General features: G+C 56.8%; 1 protein-coding gene across 8 annotated transcripts in view; it reads left to right on the forward strand.

Annotated features, from left to right (window-relative positions):
• The first annotated feature begins 1582 nt into the window (after window positions 1–1582).
• Window positions 1583–20024, forward strand: part of GRID2IP (Grid2 interacting protein) — a 43390-nt gene continuing 24948 nt past the window's right edge. For 3 of the 8 annotated variants that reach the window (XM_069810535.1, XM_069810536.1, XM_069810538.1), the window contains exons 1-4: window positions 1583–2068; window positions 4088–4659; window positions 7472–7626; window positions 18908–19162. In XM_069810535.1, the coding sequence (XP_069666636.1) occupies window positions 2053–2068; window positions 4088–4659; window positions 7472–7626; window positions 18908–19162 (998 nt within the window). In that variant the 5' untranslated portion in view covers window positions 1583–2052. Of the gene's footprint in view, window positions 2069–4087; window positions 4660–7471; window positions 7627–9631; window positions 10854–14662; window positions 15004–18907; window positions 19163–20024 lie in introns of those variants that run through there. The other 5 variants (XM_069810537.1, XM_069810540.1, XM_069810541.1 and 2 more) reach the window with 5 other exon arrangements.

Below are 20024 nucleotides of genomic sequence, written 5' to 3' on the forward strand. Positions count from 1 at the left end.
TGATACAGCAAAATTTCTGTACTGCTCCAGGTACAGCTGTAGGTTTGTTTGGGACGTTGGATGTAACCTGGCAAATTTGGCAGCATAGAAGGGGCCTGGGGACAGGGGGGCTGGCAGCAGTGTGGGCACGAGACAGTTTATTTGTCTGCAGGCAGACAGGCAGGGTTTGTGCTCCGTGGTCCCTGTGCACAGTGCAGAGCTGCCTGCAGTACTGGCAGGAGCTGCACCAGCACCAGCACGGCCAAGAAGCTCCATCCACTCTTAGTGGCCTTATAGGCTGTGCTCAAGGACAAAACAGCCAGCAAATACTTTTAACAGCAGGTTGAGACTGAAACAGATGAAGGTCATTCAACCCACGTGCTGTGAAAATCAGTTAAAACATCTTGTCTGATCAAAGTCTAGCAGAAGGTCTTCAAGCAAACAATCTTTTCTTTAGCTTGGAATCCCATAACTAATTTCTTGCAAGGATTAAAATTTACTGTCAGTGTTTTAAAGTGCTCAAGACACTTAATGCAGGGAAAAGAAGCAATTACTTCACTTGTTGGAAAAAAAAAAAGAAGAATATCCATTGCAGTTTTGCCTGCCTGTTTGGGCAGTGAATAGCGAAGAAGATGCCCTGACAGTTTGTAGGAAGGTGTGTGCATTTCTGTCTCAACACGGGAGGGCAGTGCATGCTCCCCCCAGTGCACAGCCATGGATCTCAGCTGCTGAGGAGGAGATTTGTGTTTGTGCAGAACCTGTGAGAAAGGAGCCATGTCCTGTCTCACCGAGAGGTGAAGAGCTGGAGAGGACAGGAGGAGGAGGAGGGGGGGGTCTCCAAGTCCCCTGCAGCAGTGATGTGTATGAACATGAAGGGCACGAGCGAGAGGAAGACCCTCAGCCGCATCGTGCTCACCTTCGGGTTGGGCAGAGCAGGTCCCTGCAGCTCTCCTTCGTAAGGCTTTACCTGATCCCGTGTCAAGTCTCCCAGGTTTCCTGGGGAGGTGGTTTCCCACCCAGCCCAATGCTGCCGACAGCTCAGCCCGTGCTGGTGCCAAGGGAAGACCGTATTGCTGTGTGGTCCGTGATGGGATGCAGACAGCCCCTCCCACTGGTGCCACAGCAGGACGTGTAATACCCTAAAACCTCTTAGTGTGCTAAGCCCTGGGATCCCTAAGTGCTGAGGAAGCAGAGGAGAAAATCAGAAATAGCAGCTTAACGAACAGTCAGTGCCAGCATGGGGGTCTCTGCTGTGAAATGCTCTCAGCCGCTCCCCGCTGCGAGGACCCCCGCTCCCCCGCATGGAGCTGCCTGGCTGGGGAGAGCTCTCCTGGCGAGCCCTGGAGCATCGGTCCAGGCCCCCAAATCCCTGCAGCAAACCATGCATTGTTTGGCAGACGTGTACTCCCAAAAATCTCTGGTTTCCCCCCCAAATTGCTGGCGCCTGGGCCAGCGAGGTCTCAGCACGCCCAGCTGCTGTTTGAGAGCAGCAACTGCGTGCTGCATGTCTGCTGCTTTGCAAAGCGCCGTCTCTTCGCATTTGCCTGTGGGGATAAGGGATTTCTCTCCACAGGCGCTAATCTGTTTTACCTCCTTCCAGCTCCTAATTCCCCGCAGATCTGCAGGCTCAGGTCAGCACCAGACTCAGCCAGGACCAGAACGGCAATTAGTCTGTCCGCATTTCTCTTTGTGATAGAAGTAAAGTCAATTAGGAAAGGAAAAGGCAAGAAAGACCTTTCTGCGTGCCTGGCACTGACTCAGAGCGGCTGGAAGGGCGCAGGGCTTGAGTAGGAAGCCTGGGAAGGGGCAGCCACCTTCTGCCCTGGCTCTGCCCCAGCGGCACGGCATGGCACGGCAGCCATTTCGCCCACCCCTGGACCGGCGTTAGGTGCGAGGGCTGTGCCCCCAGCCCCCCGGGGGCTGCAGCGAGGGCGTGAGAGCCGGGGAGATGCCCCTGGGAGCCCGGCGGGTAGGTGGGACGCGCTTCCAGGGGCGATGGAGGAGAATCGAGAAAGCTTTGAGCCCTTAGCGGGACAAACCTGCCGCCGGTGAGAGCCCGCCAGGCTCGCTTGGATGGCTGCAGACTTCTGTAAGTGCTTGAGCCGTAGGGTTTAAAAGTGGAAGGGGGTGATGCAGCTCCCCGCAGCGAGGCGATGGCTGCTGCTCTGCCGGGCTTTGCCGCAGAGCTCAGCCCAGAGCAGCAGCGCTGGGGCCATCCTGGTGCTTACCGGGCTCTTGCTAGAGCCTTCAAAGCTTGTGCTCTGCAGCTCCAGGGATGCCCTGCTGTTCGGTTGCCGATGGATTTCATCCCGCTGTTGCCAGACTTGCCCCATGCTTCACCCTCAATGCTTCCTCTCCAGTCCTTGAGATCTGTGCCTGTTAACATGGGCAACAGGTTTTTTTCCTCTTTAAATTGACAATAACAATAATCCCTGATTTTTATGTAGTATTTTAATCACCACTGCGGTACAAAGGACAAGATGATGACACTTATAATGTTAATGACAGCATATTGCTTGGTCCTTTTTAATATTTTGTTATGAAGGTGGCACTTCTAGTGCCCTCTGTAATGCAGCCTTGAGTAGCTGTTTGCAACAGCAGAGCAGGCTCAGGTTAATAATACAGATTTCTGTGCTAGTGCTGTGTTCCCTGCCCATCCTCATGATTCTGCTCTCAGAGCAAGCTCGTCTGTATTATCTCTGCTGAAAATGGACATGAGAAGAGTTCCTTTCATCTCTCTGGCCTATAACCAGGTATTAAATGATGTTTTCAGTGCTACTGAATTTTGACCAAGATTTCCCAGGAGGAGAAGAAATGTCTTTCTGTCATTCGGATCAGGGCCAAGCCACCCCGACAGCAGTGAGGTGGAGGTGTGAAGTGACGCCTTTGCTGTGCTGGCAGGAGCATGGACTGGAGCAAACTGGGACCCTCTGGGCTGCCCAGGCTGGCGGGGAGCAGCCGTTCGGGGGGGTTGCATGAAGAGCCTGCTTTAGGCTGCTGCTGGGCTCTGTGCCTGTGCTTGAGACTTTTTTGATCTGAAGAGCACAAAACTCAAGGTGCTTTTGTGAGGATGTTTTCCTGAGGGATTCTGAGTCCTTGCAGTGTCTGTAAGATAATTTGCCCAGGTACAATAGTCTGCATTTCATTTTTGTAAGTGCTTAACATGTGTTAAGTAACACAGTTGGAATAAATGTGGGAGTAAAAAGCATCTTCACAGACAGCTAAGATCAAACGAAGAGAAAATCTACATGCGAATTATTTTAGCAAGTGTCAGTGGACAATGCAGGCACTTACATATCAGCGGCATTGAAAGGGCATCCAAGTGAGTTGTGTAGATCAGCTGGTCTGATTTACCTTGGGCAAAGATGACTTCTGCAGATATTTAGGACTGATGTGCCCGATTTCTCCTTGAGCATCCATGGAGCTGGTCCTAAACCTTCAAATAAACCAGAAACAAGTCCTTTTGAAAATCCTCATCTGTGTATTTCAGGATGCTGTGATCAGGTTAATACTATACAGAGGACAGGGAAGCCACAAAGAAATACTCCCAGGAGGGCTGAGAAGATCTGGCAAATTCTAATGAATTCGCAGTAATTTTGCTATTGCAAACTGCTAAAATATTGAGTATTGAGAAGAGCTGGTTAAAATAAGGCTGTCTTAAGTCATTGGATGATCTGTTCATTAACATGACATGCCAGGGAAGTGAAATAATCATTTTGCTAGACAAATAAATACAAGCAGGTGCCTAAATGCACCTCCCAGGGAGAGGGGGGTTAGATAGGTGCCACCGATGGGTGAGACAAGGGCTGTGCGAGGCCACGGTCCGGGTACCAGGTTTAGCCCCAACCCTTCCAGCCAACGCAGCTTCCTCACTGCTAATGGCACTGGCACTGCCAGCTGCCTGACGATAGAAGAATAAAAGCTATTTTTTTAGGGAAATACAGAGGAAAAGCATCCCTCTTGGGGCATTTCTTCCCACGGTGGGGGATGCAGCACAGATTAGAGCCCCCACACCTGATGGCATCCACATGGCATCTACACCAGCTAACCTTAAGGATGGAAAACGCATCACAACTCCTTTTTTTTTTTCCCCCTCCTTCTTTTCCAGTTGCAGCCATGCCAGCAACCAACCAGGGCTGGCCTGAGGCCTTCGGGTTCAAGATAAGCGGGACTGGTCCATGCTACATCCTCTGGGTGCAGGATGGCAGCAGTGCGGCGGTGGCGGGGCTGCGGCCGGGCGACGAGGTGGTAGAAATCGAGGGGCAGCCCGTCTCCTCCCTGGGCTGCGAGGCGCTGCTCGGGCTGGCCAGGCGCTGCGGCAACGTGCCCCCCAGCATTGGGGTGGTCTCCCGCCTGCAGCACGTCGACATCCCCCCTGGTCCCCGGGGATGCTTCGGCTTCGAGCTGGCAAGTGGCAGCCCCCCGCGAGTGGCCAGCGTCAGCCCAGAGTCGCCCGCTGCCGCCTGCGGGATCGAGCCGGGGGATTACGTGCTGGAAGTCAACGGGATGTCGGTGATGCTCCAGGAGGCAGCAGTCGCCTTGGTGGGGTCCTGCCACGGACGGTCCCTGCGGCTGGGGCTGCTGCGGCCACAGCGCCGGGGCAGCACGCGGGACACCATCCCCAGCGCCGATGCCGTGCGCCAGGAGAGGAAGCAGAAAGCGCAGGAATTCAGCAGAAAGGTAAGGCTGGGGCGTGGGGTGAGTGTCCGGGGCTCTGGGCAACCCCTGCACAGAGAGGTTTGGAGATTTCTGCGTTCAGCCTTTGCAGTGTGCTCGGGGAGGGATGCTCCTGGCTTGGTCCCAGGGCTGGGGTGCAGATTCAGGGCATCACCCCAGAAGGGTCTGGTAATTACCTGTATTTCAGTAATCCCTGGGAGAATAGAAGGATGCTGCAAAGAGCTTGGAGATCTTCTGGGGGATGACCCCAAGTGACTTATTCCTTTGCACTACAGGAGCGTCTGGAAACCCACGGGGGCAGATCCCCCTCTCCTGCGTGTCTGGACGTCCCTTCAAAGTTTGAGCATGTTGTCCCACAGACATTTTAGCTCTTATTTTGTTGCAAAGGGAAAACATCAATCTGATTATATCTTCATTGTGTTCCTGAAAGCTTCCTAGTGGGTAGTTTACTGAACACATCGCCTCATGCTAATTATAAATTTGATCATGGTTGTTTTTTTAATCTTTCTAATTTCCATTTCAAAGTAGCCTTTTAAAATACTGTTATGAAAATAACCAGGCTTGTGGTTTTTTTGATCCTGAGCTAATAAAGGAACAAGATATTCATAAAGAGATTCGTGGGTATCAGCCGAATCCCCTCAGTCAGCTTCTACATTAAAGATTCACAAATATGCATGGAGGTTTGGATTCATAAGGCAGAGCATCGCATGTGAAACAGATACCTGCTGATTACAGGAGATTAACAAGAGGATGAGAGGTTGTTCCACGCTGCCTCCATCTCGTGAAGCCGCATTAGACCATGTAAACGTTTCCTAGATGATCACAGGAGAGCGCTTTTGGAGCAAGCGAGCTGGTCGCGATGCCACGAGCACCCGCAGCAGCACCTCTGCCACCTCCCTTCCCTGCCCAGCAAAGCCGCCCGCCACGGCCCCAGCCAGCCTGGGCAGAAGCAGGTTTGCAGGGCACGTGTGCCGCTGGCTCCTGGGCACTGGAGTGCAGCTCGCCTGGCAAATGCCTCTCTAGAGAGAGTTAATGGCGCAGATGTTTTTAAGTGGCTTTGTCTTTTTATACCATGCAGAAAATAATAAAACCCAGTGGGGTGCTTTACTCCCTCATTTACCTGGAAGCTCAGCTCTGGTAGGTGCTGCTGGTGCTGCAAGCACCCAGTAAACGCTGCACGGCTGGAAGGTTGCAGGGTGCCGGTGGCTTGCATTTCACGCCTGCACTGCCTGCAGGTCACTCACAAGCCTGAGATATGGAGGCTTTTCCCACCCTCATTCATTTGGCAGAGCCCCTGTCTGAATTGCGCTCACCTGGCAGACAGACAGATGGGTGGCAGCAGGGCCTGGGCTGGAGCTGGGCTGTGCCAGCTGAGCATCCCGGCAGCCTGGGGGCATCACCGGAAAGTGATGGAGGTGCTCATGGTCTCAGTTCCAGGTCAACATGTCCTCTTGTCCCTTGCACACTCAGGGACACGCTGGGGACTGCACTGACACGAGGGTGGCAGCACCCCGCCATTCCCACCCCACCAAGCCCTGCGGTCTCAGCCCAGGCAAAAATTTAACAGCAGCATCCTGGGATTCAGCCCATGGGGAACACCACGGTCTTTTGTCATTTCTGTGCCGGACCTTGGGACTGAAAAGCATTCGAGTCTGCCCTGGGGGACGCAGCTGCCTTGGCTGCCCCAGATTTGGTAACCTTGAAGCTGCTGCCGGGAGCCCCCCGCGGCGGCTGCGCAAACCCAGCAGCATCTGGAGGGTTGCACTGGGGGTCAAGGTGCCGGTGCCGGCCCTCCCTGGGGAGCTGCCAAGTGGGACGAGCACCCGGAGGGAACAGCTCTTCCCTTTCCCTGGACAAGGGCTTCTCCCAGACGGCGCAGGGAGCTTGGCCAGGCGATGCCGCAGGGGTGTACACACGCAGCCCCTGTACAGTAGGGAAGGGCGAGGGGCTCCGCTCCCCTTGCTACTGCTTCCACCTGCACTTGCAGAGCTGGAGGGAAGCAGTTAAACCTGCTGTCAGCACAAACCCATCACCGTGCAGGAAGACCCAACAGGCACAGGGACCACAGGATGGTCACAGGGAGTCTTCTGCATCCCACACATTTGCTGCACACAGCCAGGCTGCAGGCAAACTACCAGCACCCACTGCCCAGCACAGACCCAGGGCAAGAGACAGCCCCCTAGCCTGGCAAGAAGCTAATAAGGAGGGTCCCAAGCAGGGTAATTGGCTCGATGGTAATTAGCTAATTACTCTGCCTGTCACGGCTGTCACAGGTGGAGAGGACAGGACAGTGGCTGGGAGCTGCCGATGCTGTTTGCTGGTGCTCATGTTTGTGCTCCCTCTCACCACTTCCCTGCAGCCTCCCAGAGTTAATGGCAGGGCAGTGCTGCCTGGCAGGATCAGGCCGTGATTAGAGGCTTAAATACCTCCAAAAGCCCATTGCGGTGTCCTCTGCCAGGTAGACTCCAGACCGATCCACCAGGTCCCAGCCCAGCCATGCCAGAGCCTCTCCTGTGGGGCCACTTGTGACCCAGCAGAGTTTTGGGGTCTGGGGTCATGCCACTGTTCCAGTGCAATGTTTATAATATGCAGAACAGCAACACCAGGGATGTCTGCGAGGCCCCAGCGGTGCTGCGTGATGGGCCGATGTCTGAAGTTTCTCTTTCCTCCCTGAATGGGTTCCCTCCTCGCTGGCTGACCAGGTGCTGCAATGAGACGGACACATTTTCTGCACCATCAGTGCTTCTGTATGCATGGTTAACTGCTCTGCTGCTCAATGCCCTTTCCCTCTTCTTTCCCGGCTCCCATGCTGCAGGTAGATGACATCCTCGGTGACCAGCCAGAGGTCAAGGAGAAGGTGTTCACCATCCTGAAGCAGTACGCAGCGGAGCGGAAGGTGGAGTACTTGGCCTATGCCCTCTGCATGGTCCTCACCCAGGAGTCCCACCAGCATCTGATTGACAACATCAGGTACAGGGTACCAGTTACCTCCATGTTGCCGTTCTGGTCATTAAACCACGGGCATCCATCTGCCCGTCGGTTACAAGCGTGCAGAGCTGAGTGGTGCAGGCTTGGGCCAGGAGGTTAGTGCAGGGAAGATGCCAACCCCTTTTCCAAGGGGCAGCTCAGCTGAGCTTGGCGGGGTCTCAGCCTGGCATCCCTGTGCCCGCCAGCCTGCGTGGTGGGACGGGAGGACCTGCTCCTGCCTGCGGGCCGGCACCATCCCTGCAGGGAGCGGTGGTCACCAGCCCCACGGAGCCACCGCCTCCACCTGCAGCATGGGACGTGGCTCCGGTTTCTGGCTGTCCTTTCAAAGGGAGGTGGGATTAGCTGCAGAAAGGCTGGCGATTCTTCAAGAGCCTGGCCGGAAAATAAGCAGAGCTCTGCAAGGCGAGAGCTGGCGGTGGGCAAGGGGTTGGCCAGGGCTGCCAGCAGCTCTGGCAGCAGGGGCGGCTTGGCGGGTGCCATGGGCTGCTGCCTCCAGGCCAGCGCTCCCCGCAGCATCCCGGGGTGCCGGGGCTGTGGTCACACATCCTGGGATGCTACGGCAATGCTCCGCTTGGGCTCGGGGTCCCCGGCACCTCTTGAGCCCCCGGCAGAGCGGTCATGCCACGGGTGCGCAGCTGGTGCAGCCGGTCCGCTGCTCTTCTTGCAGCGTGGGCTGGCACTGCGGGACGGTGCTGGTGCTGGTGCATGGACACGTGGTGGGGATTACAGCCAGGCTGAGACGATGGCCATTAGGGAATCAGGTCTCCATCTGGCCCCACTCCGGGTCCGGCTTTCCAATTCTTGCTTTAATCAGTGGAATTGCAAGATATTACAGTTACCATAACAACATCCCCGTGCTGGGGTCTCCGCTGCGCCTGCCGCGATCTGGCAGTGGGGAGGATGGGGAAGAGTGGGTCAATGGCCCTTGCCACGCACTGTCCCCTTGCTCTGCCGTGGTTGCACGTGGGCCGCCTGGCACCCCCCCATACCTGAGTGGGGACGGGCACAGAGCCCTGCAAAGCCAGGGTGCAGAGGGGACCACCAGCTCCCCGGCAGCCGTCTTGTCTGGGTGCCCACGTCTGGGCTGTCCTGTCCCCCCCGAATGTTCCGGAGGGACCCGACCTGCAAACGGCTGGGGCTGGGGCCAGGGATGGATGGCACCAAGTCCCGCCTGAGCTGTCACCCCAAACTAGTCCCAATTAAAAAAAAAACAACAAACCACCACCCACAATTCAGGAAAAATCTTTTCCCCAGCAAGATCCATGGTCGTGCCTTCAACGCCTCAGAGACCCCCTTTGACTTCATCCCTGGGGAATTATACAGGATTATTTCCCCCACAGAGGGGATTTGAATAAGTGTCCAAATTTTCCTCCTGACTCAAGCCCCTCTGCGGGGGGCACAGCCCGTTCCCCCCAGGGTGTCCCCGTCCCAGTGACCCCCACGTCAGCAGAGGAGAACGTGTCTGCACCCGGTGCTGCTGTCCCCTTCGTGCAGTGCAGAGCTCATCGCATGCCCAGCTCTGTGATGCCATAGGGAAGCGCCACGTTACAGACCCCCTGATAACAGGGTCAAACCCCGCGGTCACCCCGTGCCCCCGTGTGAAAGGTTAACGCCGGGTCTGGGGCAAGAAGAGTCGTAAATCAGGCAGCTGATCTCGGTTTAATAGAAATGAAATATTTAGCTTAGGGAAAAGATTTACCGTCTAATCTTAATGAAATGAAGTCAAGAAAATAAAAAAAAAAAAAGGTGCTTTGGAGACCAGGTTTCCCAGCTGCGGGGGTGCGGGGGCGGCGGGGGCAGCTCGGTATGTGCTGCCGTGCATGATACGAGCTGCTTATCCCGGGGTCTCCCATCCGATGGGTTTGCTGCCGAGCAAGAGCTTTTAATGCTTTTAATAACTCATTGAAAGGTGGTGAGCGGCTCCTGGGTGCTCTGGATTTAGGGGGTGCTGTGAATACACATGGATGATTTCCGCGTGGCTCGAGCCAGTTCGGTCCGTTGCTGGCTGAGGAGGTGTTTGGGGTCTGCGCCCCGAGCCAGCACCCCCGGACTGGGGAAGGGCTGTGCGGGGGATTCATGCAAGGGGGGGATCCCGGCTCCAGTGCTGGCTCCGGGGATGGGGTGCTGGTGTGGCTGTCTCACCGTCGCTGGGGTGCAGGGCAGCCAGCCCCGGGCAGTGTTGGTGCAATTCGGGCGAATGGAGCCCATCTGAGCTGACCCAGTGAGCATCCTGGGGCTTGTCCTGCGGGACCACCCCCATAGCACGCGGAGCCGTACGAGGATGGGCTCGGAACCCATCCGCCAGCCCAGGCATCCCTGTGAGGCTGTGCCTGGCTCTGCGGGGGCTGTTTCCACCTGAGATGCGGGGAGCAGTCCTGCACACCAGGAGCTCGCCCGTGCCTCCCACCCTGCAAAGCCTGGAGGAGAGGTGCCGAGAGGAGCCCTTGGAGGGGCTGGGACAAGCCCCTTCCCTCCAGCAATGGTGGTGCCCATCGGCCAGGGACTGGGGAGGGATGCTGGGGGCGATGCCCGGGGGTGATGCTGGCAAGGGTCCCCAACACTCACCTTGCCGGCAGCCCCGGGCTCCGGCAGGTTGGCTGAGCCCCGCCACGGGGTCCGTGGCGGTGGCCCGGCGTGGGTGACCGCGTGGCTCCTGCCATGCAGAGCCAGGCGGCCAGTACGTCCCCGTCTGCCGCTGACCCTCGCGTTGGCCTGATTGGATCTTCCCTCTGCACCAGCTGTATTTATTTTCGGGCCGTTGCTGCTGCCGGCTGTCCTCCCTCCCCTGCCTGTCCCCTCCCCGGGCTCCCCTCGGGGTTTAACGTGCTCCCTGCAAAGTGCTGCGGCGCAATGTAACCCAAGACCCCCCGACTCAGCTCACAGATTGACTTGGGGCTGCAGACACCTCCCCTCCTCTCATCTGTCCTCGAGCTGGGCTTTTTCCGGTGTTGGGTTTTTTTTTTTTCCTTTTCAGCTCAAATGGATTTCATCCTATTTGCCCAGAATTAAGCTCCTGCAGATTTTAATTTGCTGACATTTTCTTCATCTGTTTGGTTGTGGATAGCGGGGATAACGCACGTGCTGCGCCAGTTCCTCCCTGCTCCCATCCCCTGCCCATATGGCTGGTGTGTGTAGTAAAAGTGCACAATTGTAGTTCTGCTCAAGAATTATGAAATACGGCAGCGAGGGGGCAAGATGAGCTGTCTCGGGTGAGTAACAAACGGACCTTTCCTGGGAGCCGAGGGGGCTGGGAGGGGAAGGGGTTTAAAACAGCTTAATTCTTGAATCTAGCAACCCCTGGCACTGCAAAAATGAAATGTGCTAAAAGTTAATTAACTCTTAGCATCCGTATTGCATCAGAGCTGCTCTTGTCAGGGACTCCGCAGGCATCACAGCTCTGCCGGAGAGAGGGAAATCTCTTATTTTGTGTTACTCCATCACCTGCAAATGCCAAAGCCTGGGTCTAGCCCCAGGGGAGCTGCGGGGTTTATCTCCTCTGCTCCCTGCGGCTGTGCCGAGCGCGTGTGCAGGGGCTGCGTGTGCCTCGCGCCGGCGTGGGGAGGGGAGTGGGTTATTTTGGGCAGGTCGGGGTCCCAGGGGCGTGCGCCTCTCGGCACTGCTCTTATTTCTGAGCTGTTTTCAAACCAGGGCAGAGCTGCAATTCCAGCAGAGGAGCGGTGCCGGCTCTGCACCCAAGTGCTCTGCAGTGCTGTCGCAACGGCCACCGGTTTTTCCCTGGACTCTGGGGGCCAAAGTCGCCCTCCGAGCCGAGAGGTACAGGGGGATCCTCACCTGCATGGCACAGGGGTTTGGCATTTTCACACCACTATGTACCCGTTGCCGTTTCCCTTTGCACCGCGCGTTCCCCCAGTGCTGGCAGCAGCACCGGCAGTGCTCCTGCCAGCGTTGCACCAGCGCCCGGCAGCGGCGTTCAGGTTTGAAACATCTGTTTGCAGTAGAATTGGGGAGCGATGGAAACGCAGATCCCTTCCTCCCCACTGACCTGCAGTGCTACAAAAGCTGGTGCATAAAACACGGGTGTTGATGCTTACACGGACGTTGTCCCGTTAGCCTGGATTTGAATAGCATGATGCGTGTGTGCTCCGGAGCACATCCAGCCTCTCACCCTGGCCGCGTTAATTCATTAGATGATAACTCTTGGGCTGTTTAGACTGCTATATGTTGTCACGGATCTCCTTTAAGTCATGCTGTGCTTCAGTCCACTGCAGGGAGAATAGTTAGGGGTAGTTTGTTACTTCGCTGCTTTGGTTACAGTCCGTTTGCTTCCCGAAGAGCCTCTGCTCCTGGGGGAAAAGCAAAGTGTGCAGCCGAAGCTGCTGGCCCGCGGTGGCTGGGCCGAGGTGAGCACCGCTCTGATTGCAGTCACTTTTGATCCCTGACAAAGATAAAATTGCTGCCCATCGGGGGTTCCCTTATTATGGGTAAAATTCCACCAAGTTCATTTTAATAATGTTCCAAACACAATCTATTTGTCTCGGCTTGTTTTCCATAGCAATAAAATCACTTGGCATGTTCCCGTATTAAAATACTCCAGCCATCTGTGACTGTGTCTGGATAAAAAATTTCATTTTAGCCATCAGGATTTATATATTATAGATTGTGCTGCTTCCCTGCTTGTCGTCCCCCCTCCATGTACCTGCTCCTCCAAGGCTGGGGGAAGCTTTCCGGCTCTCTTGGGTACGGATGCAGCTTGGGGCATGGGTGACCCCCCTGAACCCACATCGCTCTGGCTGCTGCCAGATACAGCACTTCAAACCTTACGTGGACATCGTCCTGCCCACGGTCTGGGCAGACCCACTGTGAAACTGCGCGGATGGCAGGACGATAATGGAGGAAAAGCAGCTCTTGTTTGCTTCTGTTTTAAAAAAATCCCTAATCTGATAGCCCAACATATGTTCAACTGCCCAAAAAAAGGGAATTAGGGCAGCAGGAAAAAAACGTGCCACCAGTGAAAACAATTGGGAGCGGAGTTCCTTTTTTATTGGCTGAGTTCAAATAGGTCATGACCAAAATGCCTCGGTGCAAAATCTCCTGTTAGGAGATTAATTTCTTTTGACAAATCAAACTATGGCTATAATGCAGATTATATCAGCCTGGCCCACTTCCACCCCACCACTGGGTCACAACTTTTATTTTGGGAAGTGGTTACTTGGTCTGAGTTTTCCAGTATCTTAAACAAAACGTGGAAAGCCACATTTGTGCTGGTGTTCCCAGCAGAAAGCAGGTTGGGGGCAGTGCCTCAGCCGAGGTGACCGCTCTCTGCGGCTCTGAAAAGCAGAGGGTGACACAAGTCCCTGCACCCCAGGGCCAGAGTTGGGTGCTGGTATGGGGCATAGGGTGCATGGGAGCTGCTGGTGGCCCCACATCTCCCCAGCACAGCGGCTGGCAGGGTCCCACGTGTGCCACAGAGGGTCTGGGGGTCTGACCATGAGGCCGGGGCTGCATCGAGCAGCTGTTTGCACCTGCTGGGTGATGCCAGGCAGGATGGAAGCTGCAGAAAAAGCCTTTCTGGGGGTTTCTTTGAAGTTCTCCATGTTCCCAGTGGCTGTGGGGCTGCCCGTCCCTGCCAGGGGAAGGACAAAGCCACCGCCTCTTGGTGTGCAGAGTGGTTTGGGCACAGGGACACTGAGTTTGGGAGGGGCGAGACCACCCCGGGGCCCTGGCGGCTGACGGGGAAGGTGACCCCCAGCCAGGCATGGGCTGCGGCATTGCTTCGGTGAGGCTCTTACCAGCAGACAATGTGCATCAATCATTACTGGAGCTGGTGCAGGGATGTGTCATGAGAGGGTGACCCTTCCCAAAAGCTGCCGTGCAGAGCCAGGGTGGCCGGGGAAGGGCTGCGAGGGGGTCCTGGCCCCAGTGCATGGCCACTGCATCCCACCACATCTGCACTCTCGGGTGGAAAAGCACCTTCATTCCTATTTAATAATAACAACTGTCACATCTGCAAAACATCTGCAGCCAGATGAGTGATTACGGAGCCTCCCATTACCGGGGATAACAGGATAACAGCCCCCGTGAAAATCGCAGGTCCGTGCTCGCTGCCAGGCTGGAGCGAGTCCTGCTCGCGCATGAGGGCTCGGAGGCACCGCATCGCCCCGTGGCTGCCGGTGCTGCCGGGGCGGGAGGCCAGTGCAAGGCTGCCAACACCCCTACCCATGCACGCAGGTAGATTAGGTTTGAGAAAAATCTGTACAGGTTCATAAGCAGAAGTCCTGTAACATGGGTAAAGCCATACAAGAGTTTTCTCTCCCAAAAGGGTATGAATTTTAGCACTGCGGCATGCTGTTGGGGCAGAAGTGCTTTTCCAGACTGGTAGCTGTTCGCACAGCACAGTTCAGACATAATCCAAGTGTAGCTCAGTGTTTTAATCCACCCTGGGATGTGTTTTTCTGCACAACTGACAGACTCAAGGTCAGGTCTTTGCTAGTTGTTTTGGGGCTAAACCATACATTTTTCATTTTTCCTTCCTTTGCTACCTGGAGATTGTATCTGATGTTGGCAGCTCTGGAAAGCTTCACATCCCCTTCATCAAACGCGAGTGCTGTGTTTAAAGATGGCGTTATTTAAATTAAAGAGGGTTTTTTTTAATCTTCTATCCCTAATGCAAAGCGCTGCTGTGTTACCCTGGGGGTAAATGACGCTCCGCGAGTCGGGAGGAGGTTTGGGCCCATGACTCTGGTCCTGGTCCTGGTCCCGGTCCAGCCCAGGCGGCTCCACCTGCATGCCCAGCAGCCGCACACCCACCGCCGATGCTGTTTGCCTTTAAGGTTTCTCACCCATTACGGCAGCATGTAATTTAAACAGAAGCACTTTAGAAGTCAACTAATTAGCACCAGGGAGGCATCCCCCCGGAGTTCGGCGCGGAGCCGTGCCCTCCTTTCTGTTACGAGATTGTTCCAGCTGGAAATTACAGCGACTGCAGTTTTTAGGGAAAGCGAGAGGCTTCGTCGCTGTGAGCCGGGGCAGAGCCGGAGCAGGGAGGGCAGAGCAGGGGCTAAAGCCCAACTGATAAAAAAAGGAGGCACTCGGTAGATGGTAAACCTCCGCCTGGGACTGAGAGCGCGGTGGGGAGGCGAGGGCAAAGGGAGGCAGGGAGCCAGCCCAGGTAGAGTTTGCCGGCGAGCCGGCCCATCTGGCCACGGTCCCCACGCACCGCGGGGGTGCCAAGTGGCAGGGGGGCACCGGCTGGCGCGCGGTTTGGTTGTTGGATCCGGCCGCGTCGTGGGCGTGAGCCGAGGCTGAGACTCAGCTGCATGAGGATCTGAAGCAGCTCCCTTTTGTTCCCACTGCACCCTGACAAATGGGAAAGGACCGGAGTTTCTCTCGGCATTTTCGGTATGTCTCTCTGCTCCGCTCCTCCGCGCGGCATGCATGGTGTTGGATGCGCTGGGAAAGTCTTGCGCCCCAGCAGACGTCCCCGCGACATCTCTCCTGCCTCTCTGAGCTGCGGGGACCCTGCCTCCAGGCACCGGTGCAGCCCTGCCGCCAACCTGCGCCCACCGCACCGGTGGCACGAGGTGCTGGGGGGAGTCGAGCAAAGCTCAGATGAAAAATTGGGGGTAGGAGGCTGGGGAGAGGCAGGAAGAGCCCATCTGGGTCTCCTTTGTGTCCGTGCCTATAGTCCAGCAAAAGGATGGGCGGTGAGGACGAGGGTTTGGGGATGCTGTGTGGGGCAGGGGGTGTGATGGAGTGAGGACTGGGGACCCCTGGCTCCCAGCCCTGGCTGAGGGTGAGCTCTGAGCAAACCTGGGGCTGCTTTCAGCTGCTCCCACCAAGGCCGGAGCCGCCACCGCTGCCCTGGTCAAGGGGACTCATCCTGCGCCGGTGAGTCTCAGCATCCAGCATCCCGGGGTGGGAACCTCCAGGTGTGCTCAGTGCCCATCACAGGACACGTGCATGCATGAAAGGTGGTTTTCCAGTGCACTGGGCTGGCAAGGGAGGCAGCTGTCAGTGATCGCAGGCTGCAGAAATGGGACTGTCTGTCCAGAGGTGAGCTGCAAGTGACCCCCCTGGGAGTTTTAAAAATAGTGAAGTGTGACAAAGACCGGGATGCGCTAAAGATGTTCTGCTGAAGTGAGCCCCAGAGCAGGGAGCCGAGCAGCTGGGGACGGGCACGCTGGCCGATGGGCTCCTGCCAGGCGGTTTCCAGCCCCGTGGCAGCGTGCCACTGTCCCGGCCGGGATGCTTCGGAGAGGGAGTGAAGGCAAAGTGGCTTGCAGCCTCTGGGGCCTCTCCCGGCCTGGAAAACACCCTGAATTTGCATTTGTGTGTTAAAGCAGACTGAATAGTCTGAAAGAGCATGTGCTGACACTCCTGCAGAGGAGGGTTAGTGTGCTGGGGCTTGGTGCACCCTGCCCGGGGGCTGGGGAGTGGGCACAGGGCTGCAGTGCCCAGGGCTGGGGACGCCTTTCCTGTCCACTCTCCAACAGAGAACAGAGCCAGGGCTGACTTGGAGCACACGAGGAGGAGGAAGAGGAAGCTGAAGGCACAAGGTCAGCACTGCACGCCTCCTAAGCCCTCCCATGGGCACGTGTAGCGTGTGGTGCTGCTGGGACAGGGGGATCTGCTCCTGGTCCCAGGCTGACCTCTGCAAACAGGGTGGTCGCATCCGTGCTCCCTGTGCCCCAGCGGGATTTGCTGGGAGAGGGAAACCCCAGCTGGGTGTTGCTCCCCAGTGCCATGACAATGGGCAAAGCCAGGTTTATCCCATGGGATGGCAGGGCACTGCAGAAATAGCCACGGTTTCCTGCTAAGCACTGGGCACCACCTGCCCTGTGCTGGTGCCAATGCCAGTGCCAGTGCCGGCGCATGCTGCACAGGCAGCATTGTGCTGGAGCAGAGGACAGGCTGAGGCATTGATGCTGTCTAATGACACCCCACATGCTGCCTTTAGTGGGTCCCTCGCTAAGGACCAGACCTGAGCACCCACTGAATCGCAGGGCCTCAGGGAGCTTGGGGATCCAGCCTCCAGCAGCACTGCAGCACGGGGCCATCCCAGGCTCCCCAAGGCCGCCCTGCAAATTCTCTCAAGGGTTTTGCAAAGGAAACTCTTTTGCATGCTTTAATAGGGTTATTTTTACCAGTCACTTAGCTCCTCTCCTTGCTAAGACACCATTTGACTTCTAGCACTGAGTTAATTCATGGCAAAACCCTTAAGGCATGTCCTTGTGCCTGGTTATTGAGCCAGCCGTACTTTGCTCCTCAACCCTCATGTTTGTCAGCCCGCAGGCAAAGTAGCAGTCAGTGCAAAGTGGGACAGCCCTGCCGGAACGAGCAGGGCCAATTTAATTTGGCCAACTTAAATGGGAGCACGCTCGTTTTGCCTGCAAGGAACCCGGACTTTTCCCTGGTGGGAGCCCAGCCCAGGGCAGAGGTGCGGGGTCCTGCCGGGACTTGCTGCTGCTGCACCGCATCCTCCCCTGCCACGGGGCTGCGGCAGCCCACGGTCCCGCAGGAGCCTGCTTACAGCTGGGTCAACTATTTATTAGCATGATTTCACTCTTTTCTAGTTGCTGCTTAATCACAAATTGACTGTGAATAGTACCGATGAGTTACTTATTTTAAATTGTCACCAAATGCTTTGTGTGAGCATATGTCAGCCTCAGGCTGGCTTGCGATCTGTCTGCTCCTACTCAGTGTGAGCATCAGCTCTTATTTTGAATTCTGCTTTTTGTTGGGGGGAAATAGAGATGTCCTGGTCCTGGTAGATTTGGGATTTGAAGCCTCCCCTTCCTTCTCCTCTGGCTTCACCCAGGCTTTGGGATTCATTTGGTGAAGTTGCCCAAGGGAGCGGGGAGACCCACAGGAGCCCCCTGCCAGCCCCAGCCTCTCCAGCTGCGCTTCATTAGCAACCAGCTGCCATCACAGCCGTGTCACGCTGGCACTGCAGCCCCTCGGAGCAAGTTGCTCTGGGTCCTCTGACGCCAGCTGCGAGTTTGGCCAGGTTTGTGCCCCCTCCCCCCCTGGAGATGTGGTCCCCAGGCGGTTTGGAAGTGATGCTGGCATCCCTCCTCTGCCGAGTGTCAGAGTTTGTGTTAATGTAGGGAGCGCGTTCTCATGCACCATGAGGTGAGGAGCGCTAACGAACCTCACAAGACCGTATTGTCTAACGAGCAAATGCAGCTGCGACAGGCAGCCCGGTACGGGTGCAGGGAGGAGTTGCTATAGAAACACACGGAGATAACAGCTCCTCCAGAAGCCCCTAAATGTGCAAATGGGAGGGTGGGAGTAGGTGAGTGGGGTGTCAGTGTCTCACCATTGCGATGACAGAAGGAAATGGAAAAGGAAAAGCATTTCCCCATGTAACAGGGGTGAACCCCTGGCTGGGCTAGGAGCAGTGCAGACGCACCCTCCTTGCTCCCTCCTGGGATCCTGCTTTATGCATCCCCTGAGGGTCCCAGCGGGTCCTTGCGGGGGGCACAAAGGCCACTTGGCTGCTGGCAGAGCAGGTCCTACAGACCAGAGGGGAGGTGACCTGGAACAGAGCAAGGTCCCAGTAATGTCCCCTTGCCTGCAGCGTCACCGTGCCCATCCTTGTCCCTGCAGCACCAGCATCTCCCAAGGGGCGCGAGGCTCCTGCCTGGCCATGGCGGGAGATGGGGGGTGGCAGAAGCCGAGGCTGGAGCCCAGGAGAGCAGAGTCCAGGGCTCCCAGCAGAGGGGCTGGGGCAGGAGATGGGGAGCAACATTATGGGGGTCCCAGACTGTGCTGGGAAAGAAGCACGTCTGGAGGAGGTGGTTTGGCACTGGCAACACAGGGGGCACTTGCACGTTGGGACCCCTGACCATGGGTACCATGCAGCAAGGAGCAGGGTGATGATGGAATGGGCACCATGGGGGCAAGGGTCCTCCCCTGCCTGGCCGGCTCCCTGGCAATTAATCTGGAACTCAAGCTGAACCTCATCATCGGCATACTGGTACCAGCAGCTGAAGGGGTCCAGGATGGGACGCGTGAGGAGGAACTGAGCTGTTTGAATCAGTCTGTGAGCACTGTGGAAGGGTCCAACATCCTCTCCCCAATGGAGCCATACACGGGATGGGACAAGAGACACAGCCAGTGTCCCTGGTGTCCCCAGCATCCCCAGCCCTGGCATTTGCAGCACTGGGAGAACAGGCCAAGAACACATGAGGGTCTAGAGCAGCTCTGATCTTTCCTTTCCAGGTATGGCTGGATGTGGAGGTGTGGACCACAGCTGCCTTTGCCCTGCTCCTCACTCCCCTCCCTTGTCTCATTTCTCCAGGATTTTCATCCCCAAGAAGCACCGGCAGCGGTTTGACGAGGTGGTGTCACAGAGCCTGATCAGCAAGCTCTGCCGCTCCAAGAGCGAGCAGCACAGCAATCGGCTGCGACGCAGCCGGAGTGAAGACCACCAGGAACGGCTCCTTGTTTCCACCCGTGCCAGCTCCGTGCCCCGCAGCCACGAGGAGGCCAGCAAGAGCCTGCGGAAAACCACTTCGCTCATCACCAGCAATGTGGCCTCGGGGGCTGCCCGCAGGTAACACCTCTCCTGGACACCCTGCTCTCACAGCAGCAGTGTCTGATTTTTGCATGGACGGTGACATGGAGGAGGGATGCCAGGGAAAGGGGAGAAGCGCTAGGAAATGGCATGTCTTCGGTGTGCAGAGTGGGTGAATTCCTCCTGGGCTGAGGATGAAAAAAGACCTCTCCCTCTTGTAGGTTGGGCGCGTTTGCAGCCCTTGTCCCAGCTCCCGGCCACCCTTTCTGCCCCCTCGCTGTTGCAGGGCTGGCTGGGACGAGCCACGTGTGGTGCTGAGACAGCACTTGCAGGCTGCGAGGGGGATGTCGGCTCCTGTGTGGGTGGGTGGGTGGGCTGCAGGGGGCCCAGCCATGCTGGTGGGATGCAGGATACCTGGGCACAGAGCAGGCTGTATCATCCTGCCCTGCCCCGGCGGGCGTCTGGGTGCAAGGCTGCGGGGGGAATGACGGTGCGCAGGGGATTAACCCATTTCCCGCTACCCATATGGCCAGACCTCAGCAGCGCCGGAGGGCCGAGGAGCCCTGCCATGCTGGCTGCTCCGTTCCCAGCCCTGTCTCACGAACAAGAGAGCAGGATCTGGCCCGCCAGCACAGCTGGAAAATACTCCTGGGAGGGACTGTGCTGCCACAGGCAGATCCTGAGCTATTCCCCTGCCTCCAGCTGGTATCTCCAGGGTGTTCAGCCACAGCCCACCTTCCCGCCAAGATAATTTTTGCTGCGACTTATCCAAAATCCAGTTCCAGCACAGTCTCCCCCCCTGCCAGTGTAGGATCAGTCCCTACAAGAGGCTTTCTGGTTGTAAATGATCTTGGTGTTGTTGCCTTTCCCCAGCTCCCCGCGGGGAACAGCTCCCAGCTCC

This window comes from Haliaeetus albicilla, chromosome 22, assembly GCF_947461875.1.
Source record: "Haliaeetus albicilla chromosome 22, bHalAlb1.1, whole genome shotgun sequence".
Classification (NCBI taxonomy): domain Eukaryota; kingdom Metazoa; phylum Chordata; class Aves; order Accipitriformes; family Accipitridae; genus Haliaeetus; species Haliaeetus albicilla.